The sequence below is a fragment of the Pleurodeles waltl genome, chromosome 1_2, assembly GCF_031143425.1.
Source record: "Pleurodeles waltl isolate 20211129_DDA chromosome 1_2, aPleWal1.hap1.20221129, whole genome shotgun sequence".
Lineage (NCBI taxonomy): Eukaryota > Metazoa > Chordata > Amphibia > Caudata > Salamandridae > Pleurodeles > Pleurodeles waltl.
In genome coordinates, this window is record NC_090437.1 from 983,311,136 (window position 1) to 983,334,561 (window position 23,426).

The window sequence follows — 23,426 nt, forward strand, 5'->3', positions numbered from 1 at the left end:
ACTTGCCCCATAATCCCCTATCTGGTTAACAATATGCAGATTTCAACAAAACAATATTTTGTTTTTAGCTCACATAGGTCCAAAGTTACTAAAATGCTGCAGATTGGTGCAGTGTGAGACAATGGAAATTGTAATTGACCACCTTTCAGCTGTACCTTGGTTGTATTCAGTTGTTGAAAAAGTATTAATTTACCTAAGGGATTTAAGAAATAGGTTGAAGGATTTTGTCTTACATGTGAAATAAAACTTAACATACTTAAAAGCAAAAAATGCATTCTGTCATGTCAATACTTTGTTCCATTATTCATGCAAATTGATGCCTAAATCACAAACACTGCTCTAAAATGAGCAGTTCTTTCAAGATGGTACTCAGATTTCAGAACAATCCAAAATATATCCTTTTTAGGGTCTCGTAATTAATCTTGTAGTTATTTTTAGTCATATGTATGTAATATGCATTACCTCTTTGTCCATCCTCCTCGTCACATGCCCTTACTGCTTCAGGAGAAGCCTCCCCTGGTCGCAGCTCTTTGACTATATTCTCTAAGTTGCAGACGTTGCATTACATAGTCTTTCCTCATTTTAAGTCCTAATGACTGATTATAAGTATCTTGCCCTTTACCATAAAGGCCTGCTAGTTTTCTGTCTCTGACAATGCTACAAGTAAGTTCACGCTCTGTTATTTTCATATGTATTTTTACGTATGCTGGTGATTCATCTTGCTGGGCTGGAGAAGAAAGAGTACTATGCTCCAGAACACACTTCCTGACCATGTGCTGGGCTGAGGAGAGCTGGTTTGTGTTGGGAGCCTGGCATGAGGTAGCCTCCATAATCAGTGTGAGTTTAATACCAAGCACCCTATATAAACAGAAGCTCCACACCTCGTCTCCTTCTGTGACTAATGGAATGCAGAAGAGAGACACCATGCAGCCACTGGAACAGAAGAAGGTAAGGTTTTGACTCTTTCAAGGACAGATTTTTAGGTTATAGTTGAAGAGGCTGTCAACACAGGCCTAAATGAGCCACAAACAATGTCTGGCTCAAGGTGTGGATGATGATCAAGACAGCGGCCCTAAAGGGAATGCTGTGAAAGGTGCACATTTACAAGAACTTCTGTCACATATTAGAGAAGTTTTGGGCTTCAAAGCAAAATCACAAAAATACTATAAGGAGATGAAAATTATTATGCACAGTACAGTATCTTTACATGGTATGATCAAAAATATCTTGCTAAAGTAATGGAAAGATATTGATAAGACGTGCCTCTCTAGATTCCTTTCCGAGAGATGTCCCTTAGAAAAGTTTGAGGAGGAATTTCCTCATGTGGCGAACGTGTGTTTGAATCTACCTACAATTGTTGTTTTTGGAGGCTTCAACACTATAGAAACACAAAGTACTTTATTAGTAGCAAATGTAAATATAAGAACAATCACTTATTATCAAGTATTGTTGAAAGGCTTTGCTTTCAATCCAATCTTTGTTCAGCTGATTGCAGGAGAATGGACACTCAACTTCCAATATTGGGCATATGGAACTGTTGGTCCAGTTCTCTACAAAAAGATCCTTTGATATGTTGTGGTCAGTTGTGACACCGGCTTGAGATGCAGTGGCAGGAAGATGAACACTGGAGATGAAGCCATTTGGATATGGGCAAAGGGCTCTAATTCATAATTTCCTTTTCCTTGGTCCTATGCTTTGTGGCCACAATTGAACAAGATAGTCCACAAATCTGTGAAAGGGAAGATGGTACAACCCTTCAACATTTTTTGGGGGAGAAAGTCTTTCATCCAGAAACATCTGTTCCAAATCCCCCACTAAACCTGACATCCTATTTGTGGCAGGGCACGAGGGGCTTTGTTGTTAAATAAATCCTGACTGCAACCAACTCAGCCTCAACAAATTCATGATTATTTGGTTCAGGGAATATGGGGAAGACTATCAGCATCATTACAAGTTGGGCGGTCCCACCGCGGAACTGCCAAATTCCGCTCTCCCAACTCCCCCATTACAATTGTCCTGCCAGTGTGACTGGCGGGAACATTGCAATAGAGTGGTAGGAACAGGGCTACAAGATAGCCCTCAGGTCCTTTGAGGGAGCCAAGTGCTATCTTGTATCACACAGGGGCCGACCAGCACCATTGGAATGCACACTGTCTACAAAGCACACAGTGCACATTCTGATGGTGCTGGGCAAGGGGGCTTCTGCACTGCCCAAGCCATGGGCATTGTCAGTGCAAGGGCACCACATGGCCCCCAGCACACCCTCACCACCAGCCTTTCCATGTCAGCGAAACTGCCATGGAAAGGCTGGCGGTAAGGGAAGTTGTAATAGGCAGGCAGAGCTGAGTTCAGCGCCGCCCTGGCTGAGTACAACTCTGACCTCCGTTATGCTGTTGCAAAACATGTTCCCGGCGGATACTGCGGTCCCCTGGCAGGTCTGCCCGTCAGAGTTGTAATTGGGCAGTCAGACCACCTGGAGTGTCGCGGTCGGCCTGTCAATGCGAGTGTGGAGGTCCCTTGACCCCCACACTCGTAATAAGGCCCTCAGACATTTTAAAAGATGATGGGATTGTTTGGTTCAGGACAAATGTGTCCTGGCTGTTATCAAAGAGAGCTATTTTATAGAAATCAAACAGCCTCCTCCAAAGTTGCTTTTTTAGCTGTGCCATATCTACAGGAACATATTAAAATCAATCTCAGAAAGCTTAAGGACTTTATTCCATTTTATTCCTGATTCCAAAACCAAATAATACCAAATAAGAAGTTCTATCCAGTATTAGATCTAATGATTGAACACATTTGTCCCTTACAGGCCATTCAGAATGATCTCCCTTCCGACTGTGATACCGATAATTTCCAAGGCAGCACTGGACTTATAAGATAGAGACTTTTCTATAACGGTTGATCAGAAATGTCAATGTTAGCTAGGATTTTCAGTAGATCAGCATTTTCAGTTTCACTTTTGGACTTTCATCCTCACCAAGAGAATTTACAAAGCTACTAGCTCCTGTTGTTGTAACCTCACAGTTAAAATGAGTTATGGGTTCAGACATTTCCTTACCTTGGCAACAGGTTGATGCCTGCTTCTTCTTTTTTTAAAGCAGGAGAAAAGGTGATGAAAATCTGTAATAGATCTGGGGTTTATTCTGAATGAACACAAATCTCACTTCCGTCCAGTTGAGCAGAGACTCCTCATTGGAGTGATCTTCAACACACAGATCGGTTATGTCCAACTTCCAGAGTCAAGGATTACAGCTTTGCAAACTCAACTATCAGATCAGCCAGGAATTGGTTGAGGGTCCAAGGACTGATTGCCTACAACCAAGGCAGTGGTATCATGGACTTGTCACCTGTTAAAACATCTGATAAATCACTTGTCAGATCACTGGTTCCCAGAAACAGAACACTATGAGCAGATGATTCCTCTGACACCACACATAGTCCATAGCCTACAGTGGTGGCTAGTACAAATTAAACAAAGGCATTCCTTTTCAGTTCCCAGTCCCAAGGAATTCAAAATGAAGAACACTTGGCACCAGACAGAGATATCCAGTGGAAGGAGTGGTCAGCAATATGGAATGTACTTTGGGCTTCCTTTCTAGTTGGAGGGCAAGAATGTGGTAATTGGGACAGACAATCAAGGGGTGAAAAGTTATATCAACCATCAAGGAGGCACTAAGATCAACAAACTAAACAGTATAGCCCAAAATATCTTAAGCTGGGCGGAAAAGCATTTGAATTTCCTGAGAGCCATGTATATTCAACAGTAGATCAGTTTTCATGCGGACAGCCTCAGTCAAAATATTCTGACGCCAGTGTCATTTCATCTAGCCCGGACAGTATTAAAATCATATAATTTTTAGATTTGTCAATCTATGGCTGGCTCTATTTGCCTTCCACTTCCACTAATGCCCAAGTTTTGCATGAAGACATGGTGCCCAAAGGCATGGGCAGTGAATGCTCTGTCAATTCCCTTGCCTCTGGAAATCGTATATGCCTTTACGCTTATTCCGTTCTTCCCATAGATGCGGCAGAAGATACAGGAGTTGAGAGTGAATATAATTCTAGTAGCACCATTTTTGCCACATCGCTCATGGTTCCTGCTGTTGAGCCAGCAAAGATGATGCAAAGTAGGACTATTTCCATCTACTGTTGAACCCTCTACCCCTAAAGTATCCAGTGTTATCCTGGATCAAGCTGGCACATCTACGTCTCATAATTTGGAAATTGAAAGATTAGGTCTACAACAGTTAGGTTTTTCAAATGAGATGGCTATGGGAATTCAAGCTTCCAGGAAGCATTCAAAGTTATACTCATTGCAAACATTTTGGAAAATGTGTTTGGAAAAAAAATCTAAATCCTGATGCTTGTGATTCCTTTAAAATGTTATTAATTTTAAGGGATGATTTCCTAAAAGATTTGGCTCCATTCGCTCTGGTGGCTCAGTGGCTAGCAATTCAGAGTCTTGTGGTGACATTTAAAAAATAAACCCTTTAGCATTTAGACTGCAAATAATTTTCAAGCTTAGAAAGTTGGTGGTCCTATTCTGGGTCCCCCTGGGGATCTTTCTATAGTGCTTGAGACCTTCAGGAAAACCCGTTTGCACTTTTAGAATCAGCAGATATTGTGTGACTTTGTGCCAAAATTTCATTTATAATTGCAGTTCATTTCGGCTAGAAAGTTATGTAAATTATGTGCCTTGCTATATAATTGCCATTTCTCAGATGTTTTCCCTGAGGTGATGATGTTGTGCCCGGATCTGGAATTCAAAGTGAAAATTCAAACAAAATTTCATTTATCAGAACGAATTGTGTTGCCTATATCTGAAAGAATATCTGGCAGTTCTGTGCCAGTGACTGTTGCTATTAAAAGAGCTTTGAAGTACTTAGAAAGAACGAAAGACTATTGTTTATCAAATTCGCTATTTGTATCTTATGGCTCTGCCAATAAGTGAAAAAGTATCTACTTCCACTTTGAGTAGATGGGTTTGTCAGGCCATTTCCCAGCCACATGGGACAGCTGGGGAGTCTATAGTAGGAAACATACAAGGTTACTCAACAAGGGCAATGTCTAATGTCAACAAGAGATTTGGAGGGTGGCCGCTCGGACTACGCCGCGTGCTTTTGAAAATCATAACACATTATATCTGGATAGTTCTATTTGTCAAACATTGGGTTCAGATATTCTAAAACTAGCAATAAAGTAATTGCTATGCAAAATAAAGCTGACATACGCATGTTGGTGCAATTTGTGCAAGGTTTGGTAAATCCTTAAGCAGTAAGTACTGGGACAGGGAGGATGGACAAAGGGGTAATGAACACATTACTTATTAGTAATCTTCATTACCCTGAGTCATAGTCCTTCTCGCCACAGTCATGTACTAATCCACTATCTCGTTTTTTTAACACTTTCAATTACATTTTTCCATTTGATACTGGCAGGTCGTTATGAAAAGGAGGAGCGTAATTATAGGCTGTCATCAGGACATAAGAAGAAGAAAGACTATAGAATAAGATGTCTGTCACTTAGGGAGCATGGCTGTCACTTAGGGAGCTGTCTCAGGGGTGGACCTCTCCAAACCTAGTAAGGACTAGGACGAGGAGGACCGTGAGTCACAGTAATGACCTTTACCAGTAAGCATTCAATACTATGGGGGTCATTACAACATTGGCGGTAAAAGCCGTTTACCGCCATGCAGAAGACCGCCAATACACCGCCGCGGGCCGCGGAATTCCGCCACAGCTATTATGACCCACAGCTCGGAATCTGCCGAAATTCAGACACCCACACAAGTCCGCCACACCAAAGGTCAGTGATAAACTGGCGAAAACAAAACCTCCACCGTCACGCCAACAGAAACACGCCCATGTTATCACGACCCACGAATCCACGCTGCGGTCTTTCAACCGCGGTATTCCATTGGCGGTACACACCGCCGCGCTCAAAATACACACACATCTCCAAAACACCGCCACATTGGACAATTCGAATTACACACACCTGAGACACATACAAACACCACTCCCACACACTCAATACAATATAAAACACACACCCACATCACCCACAAACCACTACGACCAAAAATTAGAGACGAAGGTGACAGAGAGATAGCACAGCAATAGACAACTCCACCACACAGAGGCACACAACACCATCACCCATACAACATCTACGCACAAAACACCCCACATCACCACACTCATCAACACATACACCACCCCACACATCACCTACACCACCCCATGTCACGCCAAAGACACCCCAGGTTTTCCGAGGAGGAGCTCAGGGTCATGGTGGAGGAAATCCTACGGGTAGAGCCACAGCTATCTGGAGCACAGGTGCAGCCCACCTCCATAGCCAGGAAGATGGAGCTATGGCGAAGAATCGTCGACAGGGTCAACGCTGTGGGACAGCACCCAAGAAATCGGGAGGACATCAGGAAGAGGTGGAACGACCTACGGGGGAAGGTGCGTTCAGTGGTCTCCAGGCACAACATCGCGATTCAGCGGACTGGTGGCAGACCCCCACCTCCTCCCCCACAACTAACAGCATGGGAGGAGCAGGTCTTGACCATCATGCATCCAGAGGGCCTCGGAGGAGTCAGTGGAGGAATGGACACTGGTAAGTCAAATCTTAACTATCATATCCCCCACCCTACCTGCATGCTATCACACACCCCCACCCTCACCCCCTCCCCTATCACTCCAACTCCTCACTAATGTACTAATAACACAAACCACACATCCCAACACCAAGCCCTGCATGACACAACTAAGCATGGACACCCAGCACTAAAGCATGCTCACTGCACATACCCATAACAACCCCCCAACCATCATCATACAAGCCCCCATACAGGAATGCTTGCACTGGGGTACACGCACACCCACCCATTGCACACCATAACACACACACATGCAATAATCATGCTCTTATACCCCTGCAGGACCGCTACTTAACGTCACCACACAGGAAGGTCCAGACATCTCCACCCCACCCACAGAAGAGGCCCACAGTGACGACAGCAGCTCTGGCCAACTGGATCCAGATGACCAGCCCGGACCATCGTGGGCCTCGGGACAGTCGGTTCCCCTTGCACAGGCACAGCCCAACACTGACCTTCCACCCTCTGGTAACACCAGCACAGCACCCACCCAGCGGGCCCATACCTCCGTAGCCAGGACACGTCAATCAGCGGTGTGTCCACCACTACAGGGAACCCAGGGTAACCCAGCACCCCAACAACAACAGGGACCTGGGGGCAGTGGTAGTGGGCACACGGTCCAGGGGATGGAGGCACAGGAACACAGGGGAACTGGGAGGGCTGCTGTGCGACAGGGGGTGGACAGGCCAAGGGAACCGACTCTCCACGAGGCCCTCTCCTCCATCATGGGAGCATTCCACCACTCCCAGGAGACGATGGCTACGGTCCTGGCCAAGTTTCAGGAGACCCAGCGCCTGCAGGACGAACAGTATTTGGGGTTCAGGGAGGAGCTCAGAACCATCAGCTCCGCCCTGGGCACCATCGTAGGGGTGCTGAAGGACATACAAAAGACCATGAGGGACACCGTGGTGCTCCAAGGGGCCCCTGACACTAGCATGGACGATGAACTGCCCACCACCTCCGCCGGCGCTAGTGGATAGGACGCCCCACCACAGGACCACCACACCAGCACCCCACCCCCTGCAGACGGACAACCACCCGCAAGCAGTCCCTGAGATCCAGGAACAGGACAGAGCAAGATGGCAAGACCCCCGCCAGGAAATGAGACCACCCTGATTGTCCTCACACTGTCTCACTTTGTTACCCTGTCCAGATTGGAACTGCCCCAGCTCCACTTCCTATGCCCATATGGGAAGTGCAACTGTGTGACTAATAGACTGGACTCTGCCATGGACATTCCTCCACCATCACCCATCACCATTTTGCCACCCCCTCCAATAATTAGCACCTCAATAAACACCCTTGAACCACAAAACAATCTGGAGTCAGTCTGTGATTTTGAAAATGTGTATTAGCAATGACAGTGACAAAATGCGTTTTCAAATGTCATGCCAACATACCTATGTCACACATCACAAGTCCATGAAGGATGCAAGCAGATGACACACGTTGGTAACCACACCTGTGAAACCGTAATGGAAATGTACAGCTCAGTTACCATATACTGGTTAAAATCGACAGACAGGATAGAGGTAGAAGTGTGAAAGTGAATGTAATAGTAAAAAAACAATTTCTCACCTGTGTGTCACTGGAAATATTGCTGTATGACTGACTCCCTGTTGTCTATGTCTTCTTCCTCAGCTTCCTCCTCATCACTGTCCACAGACTCCACAGCTGTCACAACACCGTCATCTGGACCATCCTCCTGCAGAAAAGGCACCTGGCGTCGCAAAGCAAGATTGTGAAGTATCGAGCAGGCGATGATGATCTGGCACACCTTCCTTGGTGAGTAGAATAGGGAACCACCTGTCATATGGAGGCACCTGAACCTGGCCTTCAGGAGGCCGAAGGTGCGTTCGATCACCCTCCTAGTCCGCCCATGGGCCTCCTTGTAGCGTTCCTCTGCCCTGGTCCTGGGATTCCTCACTGGGGTCAATAGCCATGACAGGTTGGGGTAACCAGAGTCCCCTAATAGCCACACACGGTGCCTCTGGAGTTGACCCATCACATACGGGATGCTGCTATTCCGCAGGATGTAGGCGTCATGCACTGAGCCAGGGAACATAGCATTTACCTGCGAGATGTACTGGTCTGCCAAACATACCATCTGTACATTCATGGAATGATAACTCTTCCGGTTCCTGTACACCTGTTCACTCCTGTGTGGGGGGACCAGAGCTACATGGGTGCCATCAATAGCACCTATGATGTTGGGGATATGTCCCAGGGCATAGAAGTCACCTTTCACTGTAGCCAAATCCTCCACCTGAGGGGAAACGATGTAGCTCCTTACATGTTTCAGCAGGGCAGACAACACTCTGGACAACAGGTTGGAAAACATAGGCTGGGACATCCCTGATGCCATGGCCACAGTTGTTTGAAATGAGCCACTTGCAAGGAAATGGAGCACTGATAGCACCTGCACTTCAGGGGGTATTCCTGTGGGATGGCGGATTGGTGAGATCAGGTCTGGCTCCAACTGGGTACACAGTTCCTGGATTGTGGCACGGTCAAACCTGTAGGTGATGATCAAATGTCGCTCCTCCATTGTTAACAGGTCCACCAGCGGTCGGTACACCGGAGGATTCCGCCATCTCCTCAAATGTCCCAGCTGACGGTGCCTAAGAAGGACAACAGCGACCACAGAGTCAACAAATTCTCAGGTATGTACCCACAGCTACACAGAACACGACACCAAATACTAAACTCCTCCTGTATGTGTGTTGAGTGTAGGCCTAGGTATGTGTGACGCAGTAGTAAATGAAGCCATGTAGGCCCCTGAAATGGCGGCTGCCTGAACTCTAAACTGGGACAATGGGATGTGAGGTAACTGCGCTGGCGTTGTACACCGTCGCGGTAGGCGGTCGTAGACCGCAGCGCAATGCTGCATTGGTTAACATTGGACCCTATGTGTCCCAGGAGCCAATGATGAATTGCGCCGGCGGTGATGATATGCACCGCCGCGGACGTGACCACCATTTTCTATCTGTTCAATCACTCAATACCTGATCTTCGACAGGAGAGGACCTACACTGCAAGTGCTGCTGTGACCTCGGTCTGGAAGAGACAATGGCTGCTGCGTCTGGGGAAAGGGCCCCGGCCTTCACTGCTCAGGAGTTGGAGAAGCTCGTGGACGGGGTCCTCCCCCAGTACACGCTACTCTACGGTCCTCCAGACCAACAGGTAAGTACACAGGGAGCACGTTGTATGGGCTATGCTGGGTGGAGAGGGCTGGATGTCAATAGGAAGGGGGCAGAGTTCTGCGACCATTAAGGACTGTGAATGCATGTGCCACCTGGCAAGGGTAGGGATGGGGGGCAGTCACTTTGACGGTGCAGTTGGTAATGACTTCTCTTCTTCCCCTGTACATGTCATGTAGGTCAGCGCCCACCAGAAGAAGGACATTTGGCGTGCCATCGCCAAGGACGTCCGGACCCTGGGGGTCCACCAGAGACGGGACACCCACTGCCGTAAAAGATGGGAGGACATTCGCCGCTGGAGCAAGACGACGGCGGAGGCTCAGCTGGGGATGGCCTCCCAACGTGGGAGGGGTGCCCGTCGCACCATGACCCCCCTGATGTTCCGGATCCTGGCGGTGGCCTACCCTGAGTTGGATGGGCGCTTGAGGGCATCACAGCAGACACAAGGGGGTGAGTACACTCTCATTCTGCGGACTTAGCGCACAGTGGAGGGGTCTGGGTGGGGGAGGAGGGCTGTGGGTTTCCCTAGGCCAGGGCGCGTTCAGTAGGCTAGGCCCCTTCGTAAGGCATGGCCCTGTGGCCCCCCACCCCACCTCTGTAGAGTGCCAAGTACAGGTATACATGCCCCTGTGTCATCTATGTGGACAGATGACACTTATAGCCATGTAGGCCATATCCCAGAAATTGCATCTGTAGAATCCAAGAGCACGCCGTAGTGCAGGGGGCAGCTGTGTCTGTATTGTCCGCCAACGGTAGCGGTAAGCCATGCACCTAACCTGTCTTTCTTCTGTTTCCCCACCCCTTTTTGTGCTCTCCCTGTTCTTCTGTGCATCAGCATCATCAGGCGGAGGTACAGTGGCACCGAAGCACGAGGGAGCTGCATCCCACGTGGCCATGGAGGGCCAAACTACGGACTCCGAATACACCAGTGGGACGGCGGGCGAGGGGAGCTTCACGTCGGTCACCGGATCAGCAACCAGCGACACGGACTCGTCCTCCGATGGGAGCTCCCTTGTGGTGGCGGCACCATCTGATCCCCCCACTTCTACAGGTACAGCCGCCACCCCCCCTACCAGCACCGCCCTCCCAGCAGCCCCTCAGCCTTTGCTCCGTGCCCGCTCACCCAGGAGGGTGGGCATCACCTTCGCCCCAGGCACCTCAGGCCCTGCCCCAGTCACCCCTGCTGCCCTCAGTGAGGAGGCCATTGACCTCCTCAGGTCACTCACTGTTGGGCAGTCTGCCATTGTGAATGCCATCCAGGGTGTAGAAAGGGAGTTGCAAAACAGTAATGCGTTCCTGGAGGGCATTCATTCTGCTCAGGCTGCCCTTCATCGAACCCTGCAATCTCTGTCCTCAGCACTAATGGCAGCCATTGTCCCTGTGTCTAGCCTCCCCCCTCCAACTTCCTCCACCCAGACCCAATCCCCTGTACCCCAGCCTATCCCAAGCACACCATCAGACCAGCATGCACACACCTCAACACCCAAAAGTGGCTCTGGCAAACATAGGCACCACACATCCCACAGGCACTCACACAAGCATCACCCACATAAAGACACAGCAACATCCACTGCCTCCACTGTGTCCCCCTCCTCGTCGTCTCCCTCCTTCCTCCCAGTGTCGTCCACAATCTCACCTGCATGCACTACATCTACAGGCACTAGGACTCGCACCAGAACACCCAGCACCACACGCCGCTCACCTGCACTCACCACCCCCACTACCATTTACACGTCCCCTGTGTCCACTCCCAGTGTGTCTGTGACGCCCCCTCCCAAAGTACACAAATGCGGGCACCCACACACCCAACATCCATCCACCTCACGACAGCCTCCAGTACATGCACCTGCACCCAAATCACCTAAAGTTACACCTCCTACAACCATCTCCTCTTCCTCCACTCCCAGACCCCCTCCAGCTACCCATCCCAGTATTCGTCAGAGACTCTTCCTGAGCAACGTTGACCTCTTTCCCTCCACCCCCCACTCCAATTCATAGGTCCTGTAGTAGCACCTCAGCCAAAAAAAGTCCGGTACCAGTGGTGCGTTTTAAAGGTCAGTGGAGTGCACCGGCCACCAGGGCAGCCAGTGTGACACGGAGCCAAAGCACTGCCAGTCCACCCCCTGTAAAGCACCTTAAGTTGGAAAGTGCCCGACTGGAGAGGGTGAAGACTCCTGCCGGCAAAACAGCTCACAAGGGTCTGGGGGGGAGTGCTGAGTCAGCTGTGACTCCTCCCAAGGTGGTGAAGGGGCAGAAGAGGTCTCCAAGATCTGGTAAGAGCAGCAGGCAGAGAAGGCCGCCATCCTCCCCGCCGGCGGGACGCCACCGCCTGGTCCGGAGACCACCGCCAGAGTCAGTGCCCTGGAGGGCAGCAGTATCATCACTGGTCCGGAGACCACCGCCAGAGTCAGTGCCCTGGAGGGCAGCAGTATCGTCACTGGTCCCGAGACCACCGCCAGCGTCAGTGCCCTGGAGGGCCTCGGCAGCCACAGCCCCGCTGGGCACTGAGGGACCGTCATGCCACACACCGCTGCACAGGTCAGAGACAGCTAAGTCAAGCACCGCTGAACAGGGCAAAGACCGCCATGGTGAAGACCGCTGAACAGGGCAAAGACCGCCATGGCACTGCACCGCTGAACAGGTCAGAGACAGCAAAGGCAAGCACCGCTGAACAGGGCAAAGACCGCCATGGCAATGCACCGCTGAACAGGTCAGAGACAGCAAAGGCAAGCACCGCTGAACAGGGCAAAGACTGCCATGGTGAAGAACGCTGAACAGGACAAAGACCGTAAAATCAAGCATCGTTAGCCCATGTGCAGCTGGGACAGTGACGGAACTGGGACCGTCACGGGGAGCGTGATGCACTCTGGGCACCAGTCCCCCTCCAGAACCAGTGGAGACCTGCATCCACTCCATCTGTCCTGCACAGGATGAAGCACTCTGGGCACCAGTCCTCCTCCAGAACCAGTGGAGACCTGCATCCACTCCGTCTGTCCTGCACAGGATGAAGCACTCTGGGCACCAGTCACCCTCCTGAACCAGTGGAGATTGTGATCCACTTGAGAGACTGTGGCTTTGCACTCCCCAGGATAAAGCAGTGGGCAAACCACCCACTGAAAAGACTTGTGAGACTGTGGCTTTGCACTCCCCAGGATGCTACAGTGGGCAACCCACCCACTGTAGAGACTTGAGAGACTGTGGCTTTGCACTCCCCAGGATGGTACAGTGGGCAACCCACCCACTGAAAAGACTTGTGAGACTGTGGCTTTGCACTCCCCAGGATGGTACAGTGGGCAACCCACCTACTGTAGAGACTTGAGAGACTGTGGCTTTGCACTCCCCAGGATGGTACAGTGGGCAACCCACCCACTGTAGAGACTAGAGAGACTGTGGCTTTGCACTCCCCAGGATACATCAATGGGCATGGAGCCCCGTCGTGGATCTGGTGTGGTGCAGGCATCCGGCTGAGGTGCCCCACCTTCCCTTCCCCCTGAGGTGCCTGTTGTATTTCTATCTGATGCCCCTGCAGTGTTCTCTCCGTTTGTGGACAGGTATCTAGTGTGGGCCTCGCCCATGCATTGTGGGCCCAGTGGTCCACGGACATTGATATGTGCATACCTGCAGTACTAATCGTGATGTATGATTTTTATAATGTTGATATATATCTGTATATCATTGGTTACTGTATTTTGATACATTACAAAGTTTGAACTGATTTCCTTTTGTCTTTGCATTCATCCGGGGGGGTTGTGGGTTGTTACTGTGCTGTCTGGAAATGCATTGGTGTGTGTGTTGTAGTGGGTGAGGGTCGGGTTGGGGGTGGGGGTGTTGCATGTGTGTGTCCGTGACTTTTGCCTCCCCCTCCCCTATGTCGTAGGTGCAGTACTCACCGTTGTCTTCGGCGCCTACGTTGCTGGTGTTTGTAGAGGAGCAGGAAGACAAGAGCAGGGAGTATTTGTAGTTCCGGCTCCATGGTGGCCTCCTTCCTCGTGGAGTGTGTAGAGGTGAGCGTTTTCCCTTTGAAATGGCTGTTTCCGCCGTGTTTTTATCCTCGGTGAATCCGCCCCGGAAAAGGTGGCGGATTGGCGGGTTGTGATACTGTGGGCGGTACATTGTCTTCCGCCTATCTGTTGGCGGTGACCGCTGCGCTGCTTGTCTGTACCGCCGTGGCGGTCGGAGTGTTAAAGTGGCTGTCTATTTTGGCGGTTTCCGCCACGGTCATTATTCCCTTTTTTTTTTCGCCGGCCTGTTTGCGGTATTACCGCAGCTTTAACACCGTCCGCCAGGGTTGTAATGAACCCCTATGTTTTTTATTGTAAGAGTTGTTGCCTGTGACCCTGCACTGTGAACACTTAATAAGCTCAAAACTTCGGGAAAGATTTAAAACATAACTAGAATGCACAGAATAAAAGAGGCAACATTTTTCCTACAAAATATATGCATAAATAGGTATGCTTTCTATTGAGGACAGTATCCTTTATGTTTTACACCAACCACTTTGTCCGGAAAGGAAGAAAAGACAACATCAAAATGAACTTCTAGAGCGAACATACAAGATAAAATCATTATTATGGTGAGACATTTTTTTATTATGACCAATTGAATGTGTTGTTTTCTTTTGTAAGAAGCCTATGATTTTTCTATAGTGTCAGGATCTCTATTACATCGATGTCAAAACAGATTATTGTACCATTGAAAATATTGCATTAAGTCCCGATATTCATATATGTGGCTAATGTGCCTTTCCTTGATGCATAATTTGCCTCTCCTTAACCACATTAATAATTCTTGCCATATAACATGTCCCTCCATTACTGCATAAATCCAGAGACCCTGAATATAACTTTCTTAAAAGTATTGCTTCCATCTTACTGTGAAGGTATCTCTTAGGTATACCTGTCTCTCACATGAGAGATTGCATTAGAGCTGTCCACCTTACTCTAAGAGAAGATAGAAATCGTCCACTTCGCCCTGTAGCTGTTTGTCTCTTGGTAGAGAATCCTCCATTGCAGCAGGGTTGTTTCTGTCAAAAAAGGTAAATCTCGTTTACAGCAAGGGCAACTCCTCCATACGGGTGGAGGAGAGTCACCCGGCAGCTGGCAAACCTTTTAAAGAAAAGGATAATAAGCTATGTTTATTATCCTTTTCTTTGAAAGGGGCGGGGCCATGGGGTGACATGCACTGAGGGGGAGTGCACTGTGCACTCCCCCTCACTGCGCATGTATGTTTGGCCAGCCGTCTGCACAGTAGGCTCTCTCCAACCCAGCAACATTGCTGGGCTGGAGAGAGCCTGCACAGGCTCCCAGTCGGCCTGAGAGCACCCAGCCAGGGCGCTCCCAGCCAATCCTGATGCTGCTTTGAGCAGCGTCAGAATTGGCCCCAGGGCAGGCTGGGAGCCTGTGCCTGCAGCATCCGGACAGAGTAGAGAAGCGGCTCAGCGCTGGAGCAGAGGTACGTTTTTTATTTTTATTTACTTTTTATTTTTTCATTCTCCCCGTGCCCCCCCCCCCCACTCCCTCCCTGCGCACTGCCCTGCTCCGCCCCGCCCCCAGGAATCCCTGAGAGCCAATACTGGTTTACAGTACAGCTCTTTCCCATGCATAATGGCTTTTAACGTCACTGAACAATGGTTTTCCTTCGAGTAAAGACACCTGTCACTGCCTAGAGAGGAAGCATGCACCTCATATTAACCTTTTTGACTCAAGGTTGAGCTATACCTATTGCAGTAAAGTTCCTCACATAGTGGAGTGATTTCCTTTTTAGAGTAAGAATGCATTGGCTACCTATAACTAAATAGATACATTTAAAGGCTTTAGTTATTACCCACGGAGCCTACTATCACACAGACCTGTCTGTGCCTCATAGAGGGGATGATGCAGTACACTCCCAACAGAACTCTGGGTTAGCCAACCTGCTCGTATTGTATGTTTCAAATGTCAGCAAAGTCTGAAGAGTTGGCTGTTCCTTTTCTGTGCTAACAGACAGACTTTGACACACCCTTCCACTTTCACTTAAGAAAATCCTACAGAAGGCTTTAAAAAAAATACTGAAAACCTATCTCTTCAGCACTTAACATAATCTTATCATAGCGCCTGGACACCTATTAGTAGGCAGCTGTAGCTTTTTATAAATGTTATTGTGTTCATTCATACCACCCAACGCTGGCCAGCTTTACAACACAAGATTGCACTATGGCTGGACTGCCCTTCCATGGAAGGCAGGGAACCATATATTTTAAATGTCCTCCCATCTTGTATTCCAGTGTTGTATATTGCACATGTAATTTGATTGTTTAAGTAAGCATAGTCTCGTTTTGAAGTTGGCATAGCCAAGCAAGAACTGCAAATTTAGTGAAGGTCAGCTTTACTATCACACCTACTGTATAATCTTCTGAAGGACTTCTCCAATTCTTCCCACAAGACTATCTAGGCACCTGCTTATTCGTGTCTAGGAGGTTTAGTTTCATTTTAACCACGTGTCGTTCCTCTTCTTACTTCATTGAGAAAAAAATTATAAAGGTAGAGTGAAAATGTGTAGAATTTATCATCATGTGCTCCAGTGGATCAGAAGGCGAAGCATTGGTCCGTTGACACTGTGAATCACTTAGAATATGTTTATTGCAGACCATCTATTTTTCCATTAAACATATTAGACCTCGGTCATTTTTTCGAGTGACTGTTTTCCTTCACAGCAGCAATGTGTGCACTGTATGCATGACTTCTCTCAGCATATCAAAGGAACAGAGGGGTGTGTGTGCGTGCACTCTGGTAGGCTACTTTTCTTGTAGGGCAGCAATGTTACACTATGGGCCTGATTACAACTTTGGAGGAGGTGTTAATCCGTCCCAAAAGTGACGGTAAAGTGACGGATATACCACCAGCTGTATTACGAGTCCATTATATCCTATGGAACTCGTAATACGGCTGGTGGTATATCCGTCACATTTGGAACGGATTAACACCTCTTCCAAAGTTTTAATCAGGCCCTATATGCTGTATGTTACTCCACACTCAGCAACCCTTCGGCATCTGCACTGTATCCATGGGGCATGTCCTCACAGAGTGTGGCGTGCATGCTTCCTGGTACTTACCTTCACAAGCAGGTCAGCTGCCCGGTTGTACCGATAGCGGACGAGTACCCCCACGCCGATGGGCAGCAGGGTGCTGCAGAGTGTGAGGCTGACGGCGCCCATGGGCAGGAGCTGGACGAGTGGTGTGTGGATCCAGGCGCGGCTGTACACCCACAAGCAGAGCGGCATCAGCAGCAGGGCCAGCAGTGTGGATGAGGTGGTCATAATGATGCTGTGGGACAAAGGGAGCAGAATCAGCTACAGTGCGATGTTGGGGTAGGTGAATACAATAGCAGGCAGATACAACACCCAGAGGATAAAGGAAGCAGACCTGGTTATAACCTGGTGCCGGATAGGCAAGCGCAACATCCTGACTACACGGGGGTTTAGAGAGATTTATAATCTGGTGTGGAACTGGTAAGCACAACACAGAGAAAACCCGTGGGAATAGAGCCAGTTGTAGTGTGGTGCATGGCTCTCATAAGAAGATAAGGTAACAAAGCCAGTTATAGTGCAGAGTACATCGGCAAGCACAACATCCCGAAGATAAAAGGAAGAGAGCGAGTTATATCAAGGTGCAGAACATGTGAGGGCAACGCTCAGAAGATACTGGGGTTAGAGCCAGTTATAAGGGTCTGGACCCGATGAGACCAATACTCAGCATAGAAAGCTACAGCATGGAGTATAGCAAGCAAGCACAACACCCAGCGTACACAGGGCAGAGCGCTTTTTGGTCCTGCGTGGGATAGACAAGAGCAACACCCAGAATACGCAGAGGGCAGAAATGTATATAGTGCTTTGTGGTGCAGACAAAGATAATGCCTAATTAACACAAATGCCAGAGCCTTTTATAGCACGGAGGAGGTGAGCACAACAGCCAAAGGACATAAGCAGCAGATTTAGCTATAATGCAACACAACACGTAGAGGACACAGGGAAGAGAGAGTTGTGGTATCATGCAGAAGAAGTGCACAAAAAAGTGATGGATGGAATGCTTGAATTCATCTCAGCAACTGGTAGTTACTCACTCGGGCCGCATCCCAGTCCATCGTTTTTTTGCACAACATGCCACCTCAGTTTGGATCCAACCATATGCAAGTAAGTCTTGACCCTGCTCCAGTGGGAACAGTCCAGCCCGAATTGCCAGGCCAGAAGTGAGTATAACATCAGAAGTCACAGCTGACGTAGCCAATTATAGCACAGAGTAGAACAGATAAACAGAGCTATACAGAGTTATAGGGCCACATATTTTGAGGTCGCAAACCATTAAAGCAAATTACCAACACATCAAATGAGGTGGTGACTCATTTGCAAAGCAGAAGCTGTCCGCGTTGGATAGCTTCTTCCTTTGAATTTGTGTGAAATGGCTTTGAGGGAGCTAGGACAGGTGTAGTGTGGTGCGGGGTAGGTAAATACAATACCCAGAGAACATGATGGCAGAGTTGTTTATGGAACAGTGTGGGTAAGTGGACAAAACCCCCAGAAGGTAGATGGTGTAGAGAAGATTAGAGCATAGTGTGGGCCTAGCAAGCCCAATACCGAGAAAGCATAGATAGCACATTTGGTTGTAGCACAGCGATGCACAAGCAAGCACAACACCCAAGGGACACATGAATCACAACCACCTATAGCGCAGTGTGGGGCAGATGAGCGCAAAACCGACTTAGAGGCAAGGTTAGTTAAAGCATTTGTTAGTACGTGGCTTAGTAGAGGCACACAGACACAGCATCCAGACAACATAGTAGAGCAGAGCTTGTTATATAGAGCATTGTGCAGGGGAGCACAATAAACACAAAAGGTGATGTGATGTGAAGGGAGGAATGCATGCAATCTGTCTAACCACTGCCTGTCGTTCGGGATAATAGTCCAACCCATCTTTCTTTTGCCAACCATGCCACCTTAGTTTGGACCCAACCATATGCAAATCAGTGTCGATCCTGCTCCAATAGGAACAGTCCAGACCAAACTGCCAGGGCAGGTCCTCCCTGAACCAGAAAACATGCAACTCAAGACCGGTTTCATCCTGATTGGGGCTCATCATGGGTGTAGCTTGGTTCCAGTGGCAAAGAGAGCACAGGGCCTACGTTTGGGTACGGTACATCAATCACACAAAAGGTGGCATGGTGTGCAAAGGAACGATGGGTTGGAATGCTGCTTTGAGAGATTGACAATGGTTAGACAAATTGCAAGCATCCCTCCCATCATCTTTTGTGTGTCACGTGAGCACAGTAACTAAAAGACACAGGGGACACAGTAGGGTAAGCACCATGCACAGACATAGGGTTAGTGGCAGTTGTAGGGCAGTGTGAAAACAGGTGAATACAACTTCCGGAAGATGGGGTAGAGCCAAGCATATGACTATGCAGGACAGACAAGGAAAACAACAAAGCCTTTATAGTGTGGGCTGGGTCAGACAAACATAGGAAGCAGATAATAGAAGGGGCAGAGCCAATTGTAAGGCTGTATGGAGCAGGTGAGTACAACATCTGGAAGACATGGGGCAGAGCTGAAATAGCACAATGCAGGACATGCACGTTCAACAAGCAGAAGACAGGGGCATAGCCTTTTATAGTATTGACTGGGCCAAGCGAGCTTACCAAACATATAATTGAGGGACAAAGCTAATTTTAGGGCAGCGTGGGTCAGGCATGCCCCATACACTTGAGGACACGATGACACATCTGGTTATAGCACAATGCTGAATAGTCAAGCACAACACCCAAAGGACACAGGAAGCACAACCATCTATAGCGCAGTGTGGTGCAGATGAGGACCAAACCCATAGGACATGGGGTAAAGATAGCTGCAGTCCCATGCGGGCAGGAAAGCACTGTGGCCAGAATATATACGGAGGTAAAGCTAGTTATATTGCTGTGTGGAGCATGCGACCAGAACACCAAGAGTACACAGGAGGCAACGCCTATTATTACAGGGAAGCACAATACCTGGGGAGACAGTTATAGTGCAGGGCAGGCAAGCACAACATCTAGGGGACAGATGGAGCAGAGCTAGTTGCAGCACAGTACAGTGGAAGCAAGCACAACACATCAGAGAAAAGGTTGACAGAGCTAGTTATAGTGTGGTGTGGACCAGGTGCACACATCTCAAGACATAGTGGGCAGTTCATATGTAGTGTACTGTGGGATTTGTGAACATACCTTCCAGAGCACACAGGGGACAAAAGCCAGTTACAACCCAATGCAGGTTAAAAGCAAGAGAACAGTTGAGCCAATATAATGCAGTGTAGGTCAGATGCGCCCAATGCACAGAGGGCAAGATGGAACATATAGTTATAGCACAGTGCTGTGCTTGCCTGTCCAACATCCAAAAAATACACAGCCTATTATAGCAGAGGAGCAAAATACCTGTGAAGCCAGTTATAGTGCAGGACAGGCAAGCACAACACCTAAAGGCAACATGGGGCAAAGTCAGTTGTAGCACAGCTTAGTTTTTGTACTAGAAGGCTCCTTTTACAGTACAAAACCTATGCTTGACAGAATGTACACACCTTTGCACTATGGTACAAACCTGCATGACATGGGAACCCCAAATACATTTCACGCTACAGTACCTACACGTATTTGGGGAGGGGAGACACTTAGGGGGTGATTCCGACCCTGGCGGTAAAAACCGCCAGGGTCGGGGTCCGTGGGAGCACCGCCAACAGGCTGGTGGTGCTCCTTTGGGCATTCTGACCGCGGCGGTACAGCTGCGGCCAGAAACAGAAAGTCGGCGGTGTACCGTCGACTTTCCGCTGCCCATGGGAATCCTCCATCCGCCATGGGGATTCCGACCCCCATACCGCCATCCTGTTCCTGGCGGTTTCACCCGCCAGGAACAGGATAACGGTATGGGGTGTCGTGGGGACCCTGGAGGCCCCTGCAGTGCCCATGCCAATGGCATGGGCACTGCAGGGGCCCCCGTAAGAGGGCCCCACTTTGAATTTCAGTGTCTGCTTAGCAGACACTGAAATTCGCGACGGGTGCTACTGCACCCGTCGCACCCCTTCCACTCCGCCGGCTCCATTCGGAGCCGGCTTCATCGTGGAAGGGTGTTTCCCACTGGGCTGGCGGGCGGCCTTTTGGCGGTCGCCCGCCAGCCCAGTGGGAAACCCAGAATGACCGCCGCGGTCTTTTGACCGCGGTACGGTCTTCTGGCGGTTCCCGCTTGGCTGGAATGACCCCCTTAGTATGCTGGATGGTGGACTCTCTGCGACTACTCACATCCGGCCAACTTGCGACTCTTTGCGGGCGATGAGAGTGGGACTGGGGGGCCTTTTACTGATAAGGAATGGGTGACTGTGCTGGAAACTCCCATGTATGTACCTCGCAATATGAGGTTCCGTCTCAAACAATATTATGTTACCCAGAGAGCCTATCTCACACCTGAGAAGATTAACAGATATTTTAACCACACAGATGCCGCTTGCCCACGCTGTCAGAGATTGGGAGCGGACCTCCTACATATGATGTGGTCGTGCCCAACTCTGAATCACTACTGGTCTGCAATCCTGGTGCGCTTAATACACTGTGTGGACCAGCCCGTACCACAGACATGGGAAACATGCATTCTGGGATTGTTCCCTAGGGGCAAAAAGTTGAAAGCCACATCCAGTTTTCTAGATTGAAACAACAAGAAGGTGGCTGTGTAATAGGTTCGCACCTCCAAAATTAAATCGGTAAAGTCCACTACAGCAAGTAACATGTATTAGTCCTCAGAGGACTCCAGCGGGTGCCAACACTAGTAAGCAAACTGCCACCAAGAATGCAACAGTGTCCATTGAGAATCAAATTACTAGTGTTGGCACCCGCTGGAGTCCTCTTTTGACTAATACATGTTACTTGCTGTAGTGGACTTTACCGATTTAATTTTGGAGGTGCGAACCTATTACACAGCCACCTTCTTGTTGTTTCAATTTTAATTTTGTGTGGTTCTGCACTCCATGTATTATAAAATAATATTGACACTGGTCAGGTCACAGGGATACATTGTAGTGATGGATACATTTGAAGATAATAGGGACAAATTATTACAAGATCTTTTTAGTACTAACATTCTGGAGGATGTTTCCAGTCATGTGTCCATTCCTCATAAAGAAGGTTTAAGAATGAAATTTGTAAGATTAGAACATTTAAAAAACAAGAATTATCTAGGTGATGGGATTACACCATCTTACAGAAATATATAGAAAACAAACAAATTCCAAGAGGACTCCGAGTGATCCTCTTTCCCTCTTTTGATGATTTAAGCCCCGAATTACTTAAAGAGTGGGAACAACTCCTGATGACCTAATCGTACGGCATGATGGACATCTTAATTAGGGATGCTATGAATAAAAGAGAACAACTATTAAAGGACATACAGACCTTAGAAAAGGATATAGAAAAAACCAATTTGACAGAAGCTATAGAAAAAAATTATAAAATACTTAAGGAAGTGCTTCAGCAACATCAGCAATACATTAAGGATAAGAAATTACTTAAACTTAAAAGAGATGCCAATGATTATAAGAATGGCAGGGTGTTTACCTTTGCACGCAAATATGACAGTGTTAGATTAGACAAACAGGCAGACATTCGTCAGACCTGCATCGATGATTCTACATCGATTTCCTCTACAAGTGACGGTGAGGTTTCCAGTATTTCAAGTAAGAGGAGTCAGGATGACAGTAGTCTCAATGCACAAAAATTGATTGCAGCTACTGACAAATCACCTTTTTTATTGGAACTTCAGAGATATTGAAAGGGTCAAAAACCGTCACGATTAGGTCCACAGGCTCAGGGAAGAGAACCAGGAGAGGCAAAAGGAAAAGCAGGATCAGGAAAGATAGAGAGGGAGGGTGTCACCACGAGGGCAGCCTCACGGAACCTGGTAAAATGAATGATAAGACGGAAGGTTTTACTCCGCCACATTTAGAAATTTCTATTATGAATTTATCCGACATGTCATTAGATGAACACCAAATAAAAGTTTTGAGTAAAGGACTGGGCTTTGTTCCAACTTCTTTGCCTGATTTTTCTGAGGTACACATTAATGTTTATAAATTCATTCGTAAATGTAAATTGTTCAAATTTTTCCATGAAATAAATATAGTTAAGTCATCCTACTCATACGTTTAGTGATTTTACAATCAAGGATGCCAAAGACATTGAATTACTTTTATCTTTAGAACATACTACTGGGCTTTCCTCTACCCCTAATTTGTCAGAAATCTTGTCTGATTTGAATATTGACCCATATTGCAGTATTGATAGTGGACTTAAACCTACATCAAAATTTACCCCTTGCTTACCATCTGATAATCTAATAGATATTTTCCATAGACGCATCACTTTGGAGCTCTTCAAATTGGAAGATTTATATGTTTCCAAACGTAAGAACATCACACACAATATTACTAAACATGAGCATGATTCTATTCGCTCTCTGTCCACGGCATCTGACATAGTCATTAAGAAGGCGGACAAAGGGGGTAATATTGTGTTGATGA

The 23,426-nt window shown here is 48.0% G+C and overlaps 1 protein-coding gene across 1 annotated transcript in view; it reads right to left on the reverse strand.

Annotated features, from left to right (window-relative positions):
* The window catches only part of SLC10A4 (solute carrier family 10 member 4), a 176,930-nt gene that overhangs the window by 135,561 nt on the left and 17,943 nt on the right, over positions 1-23,426 (reverse strand). The window contains exon 2 of the mRNA XM_069201597.1: positions 16,958-17,168. Within this exon, the coding sequence (XP_069057698.1) occupies positions 16,958-17,168 (211 nt within the window). The remainder of the gene's footprint in view (positions 1-16,957; positions 17,169-23,426) is intronic.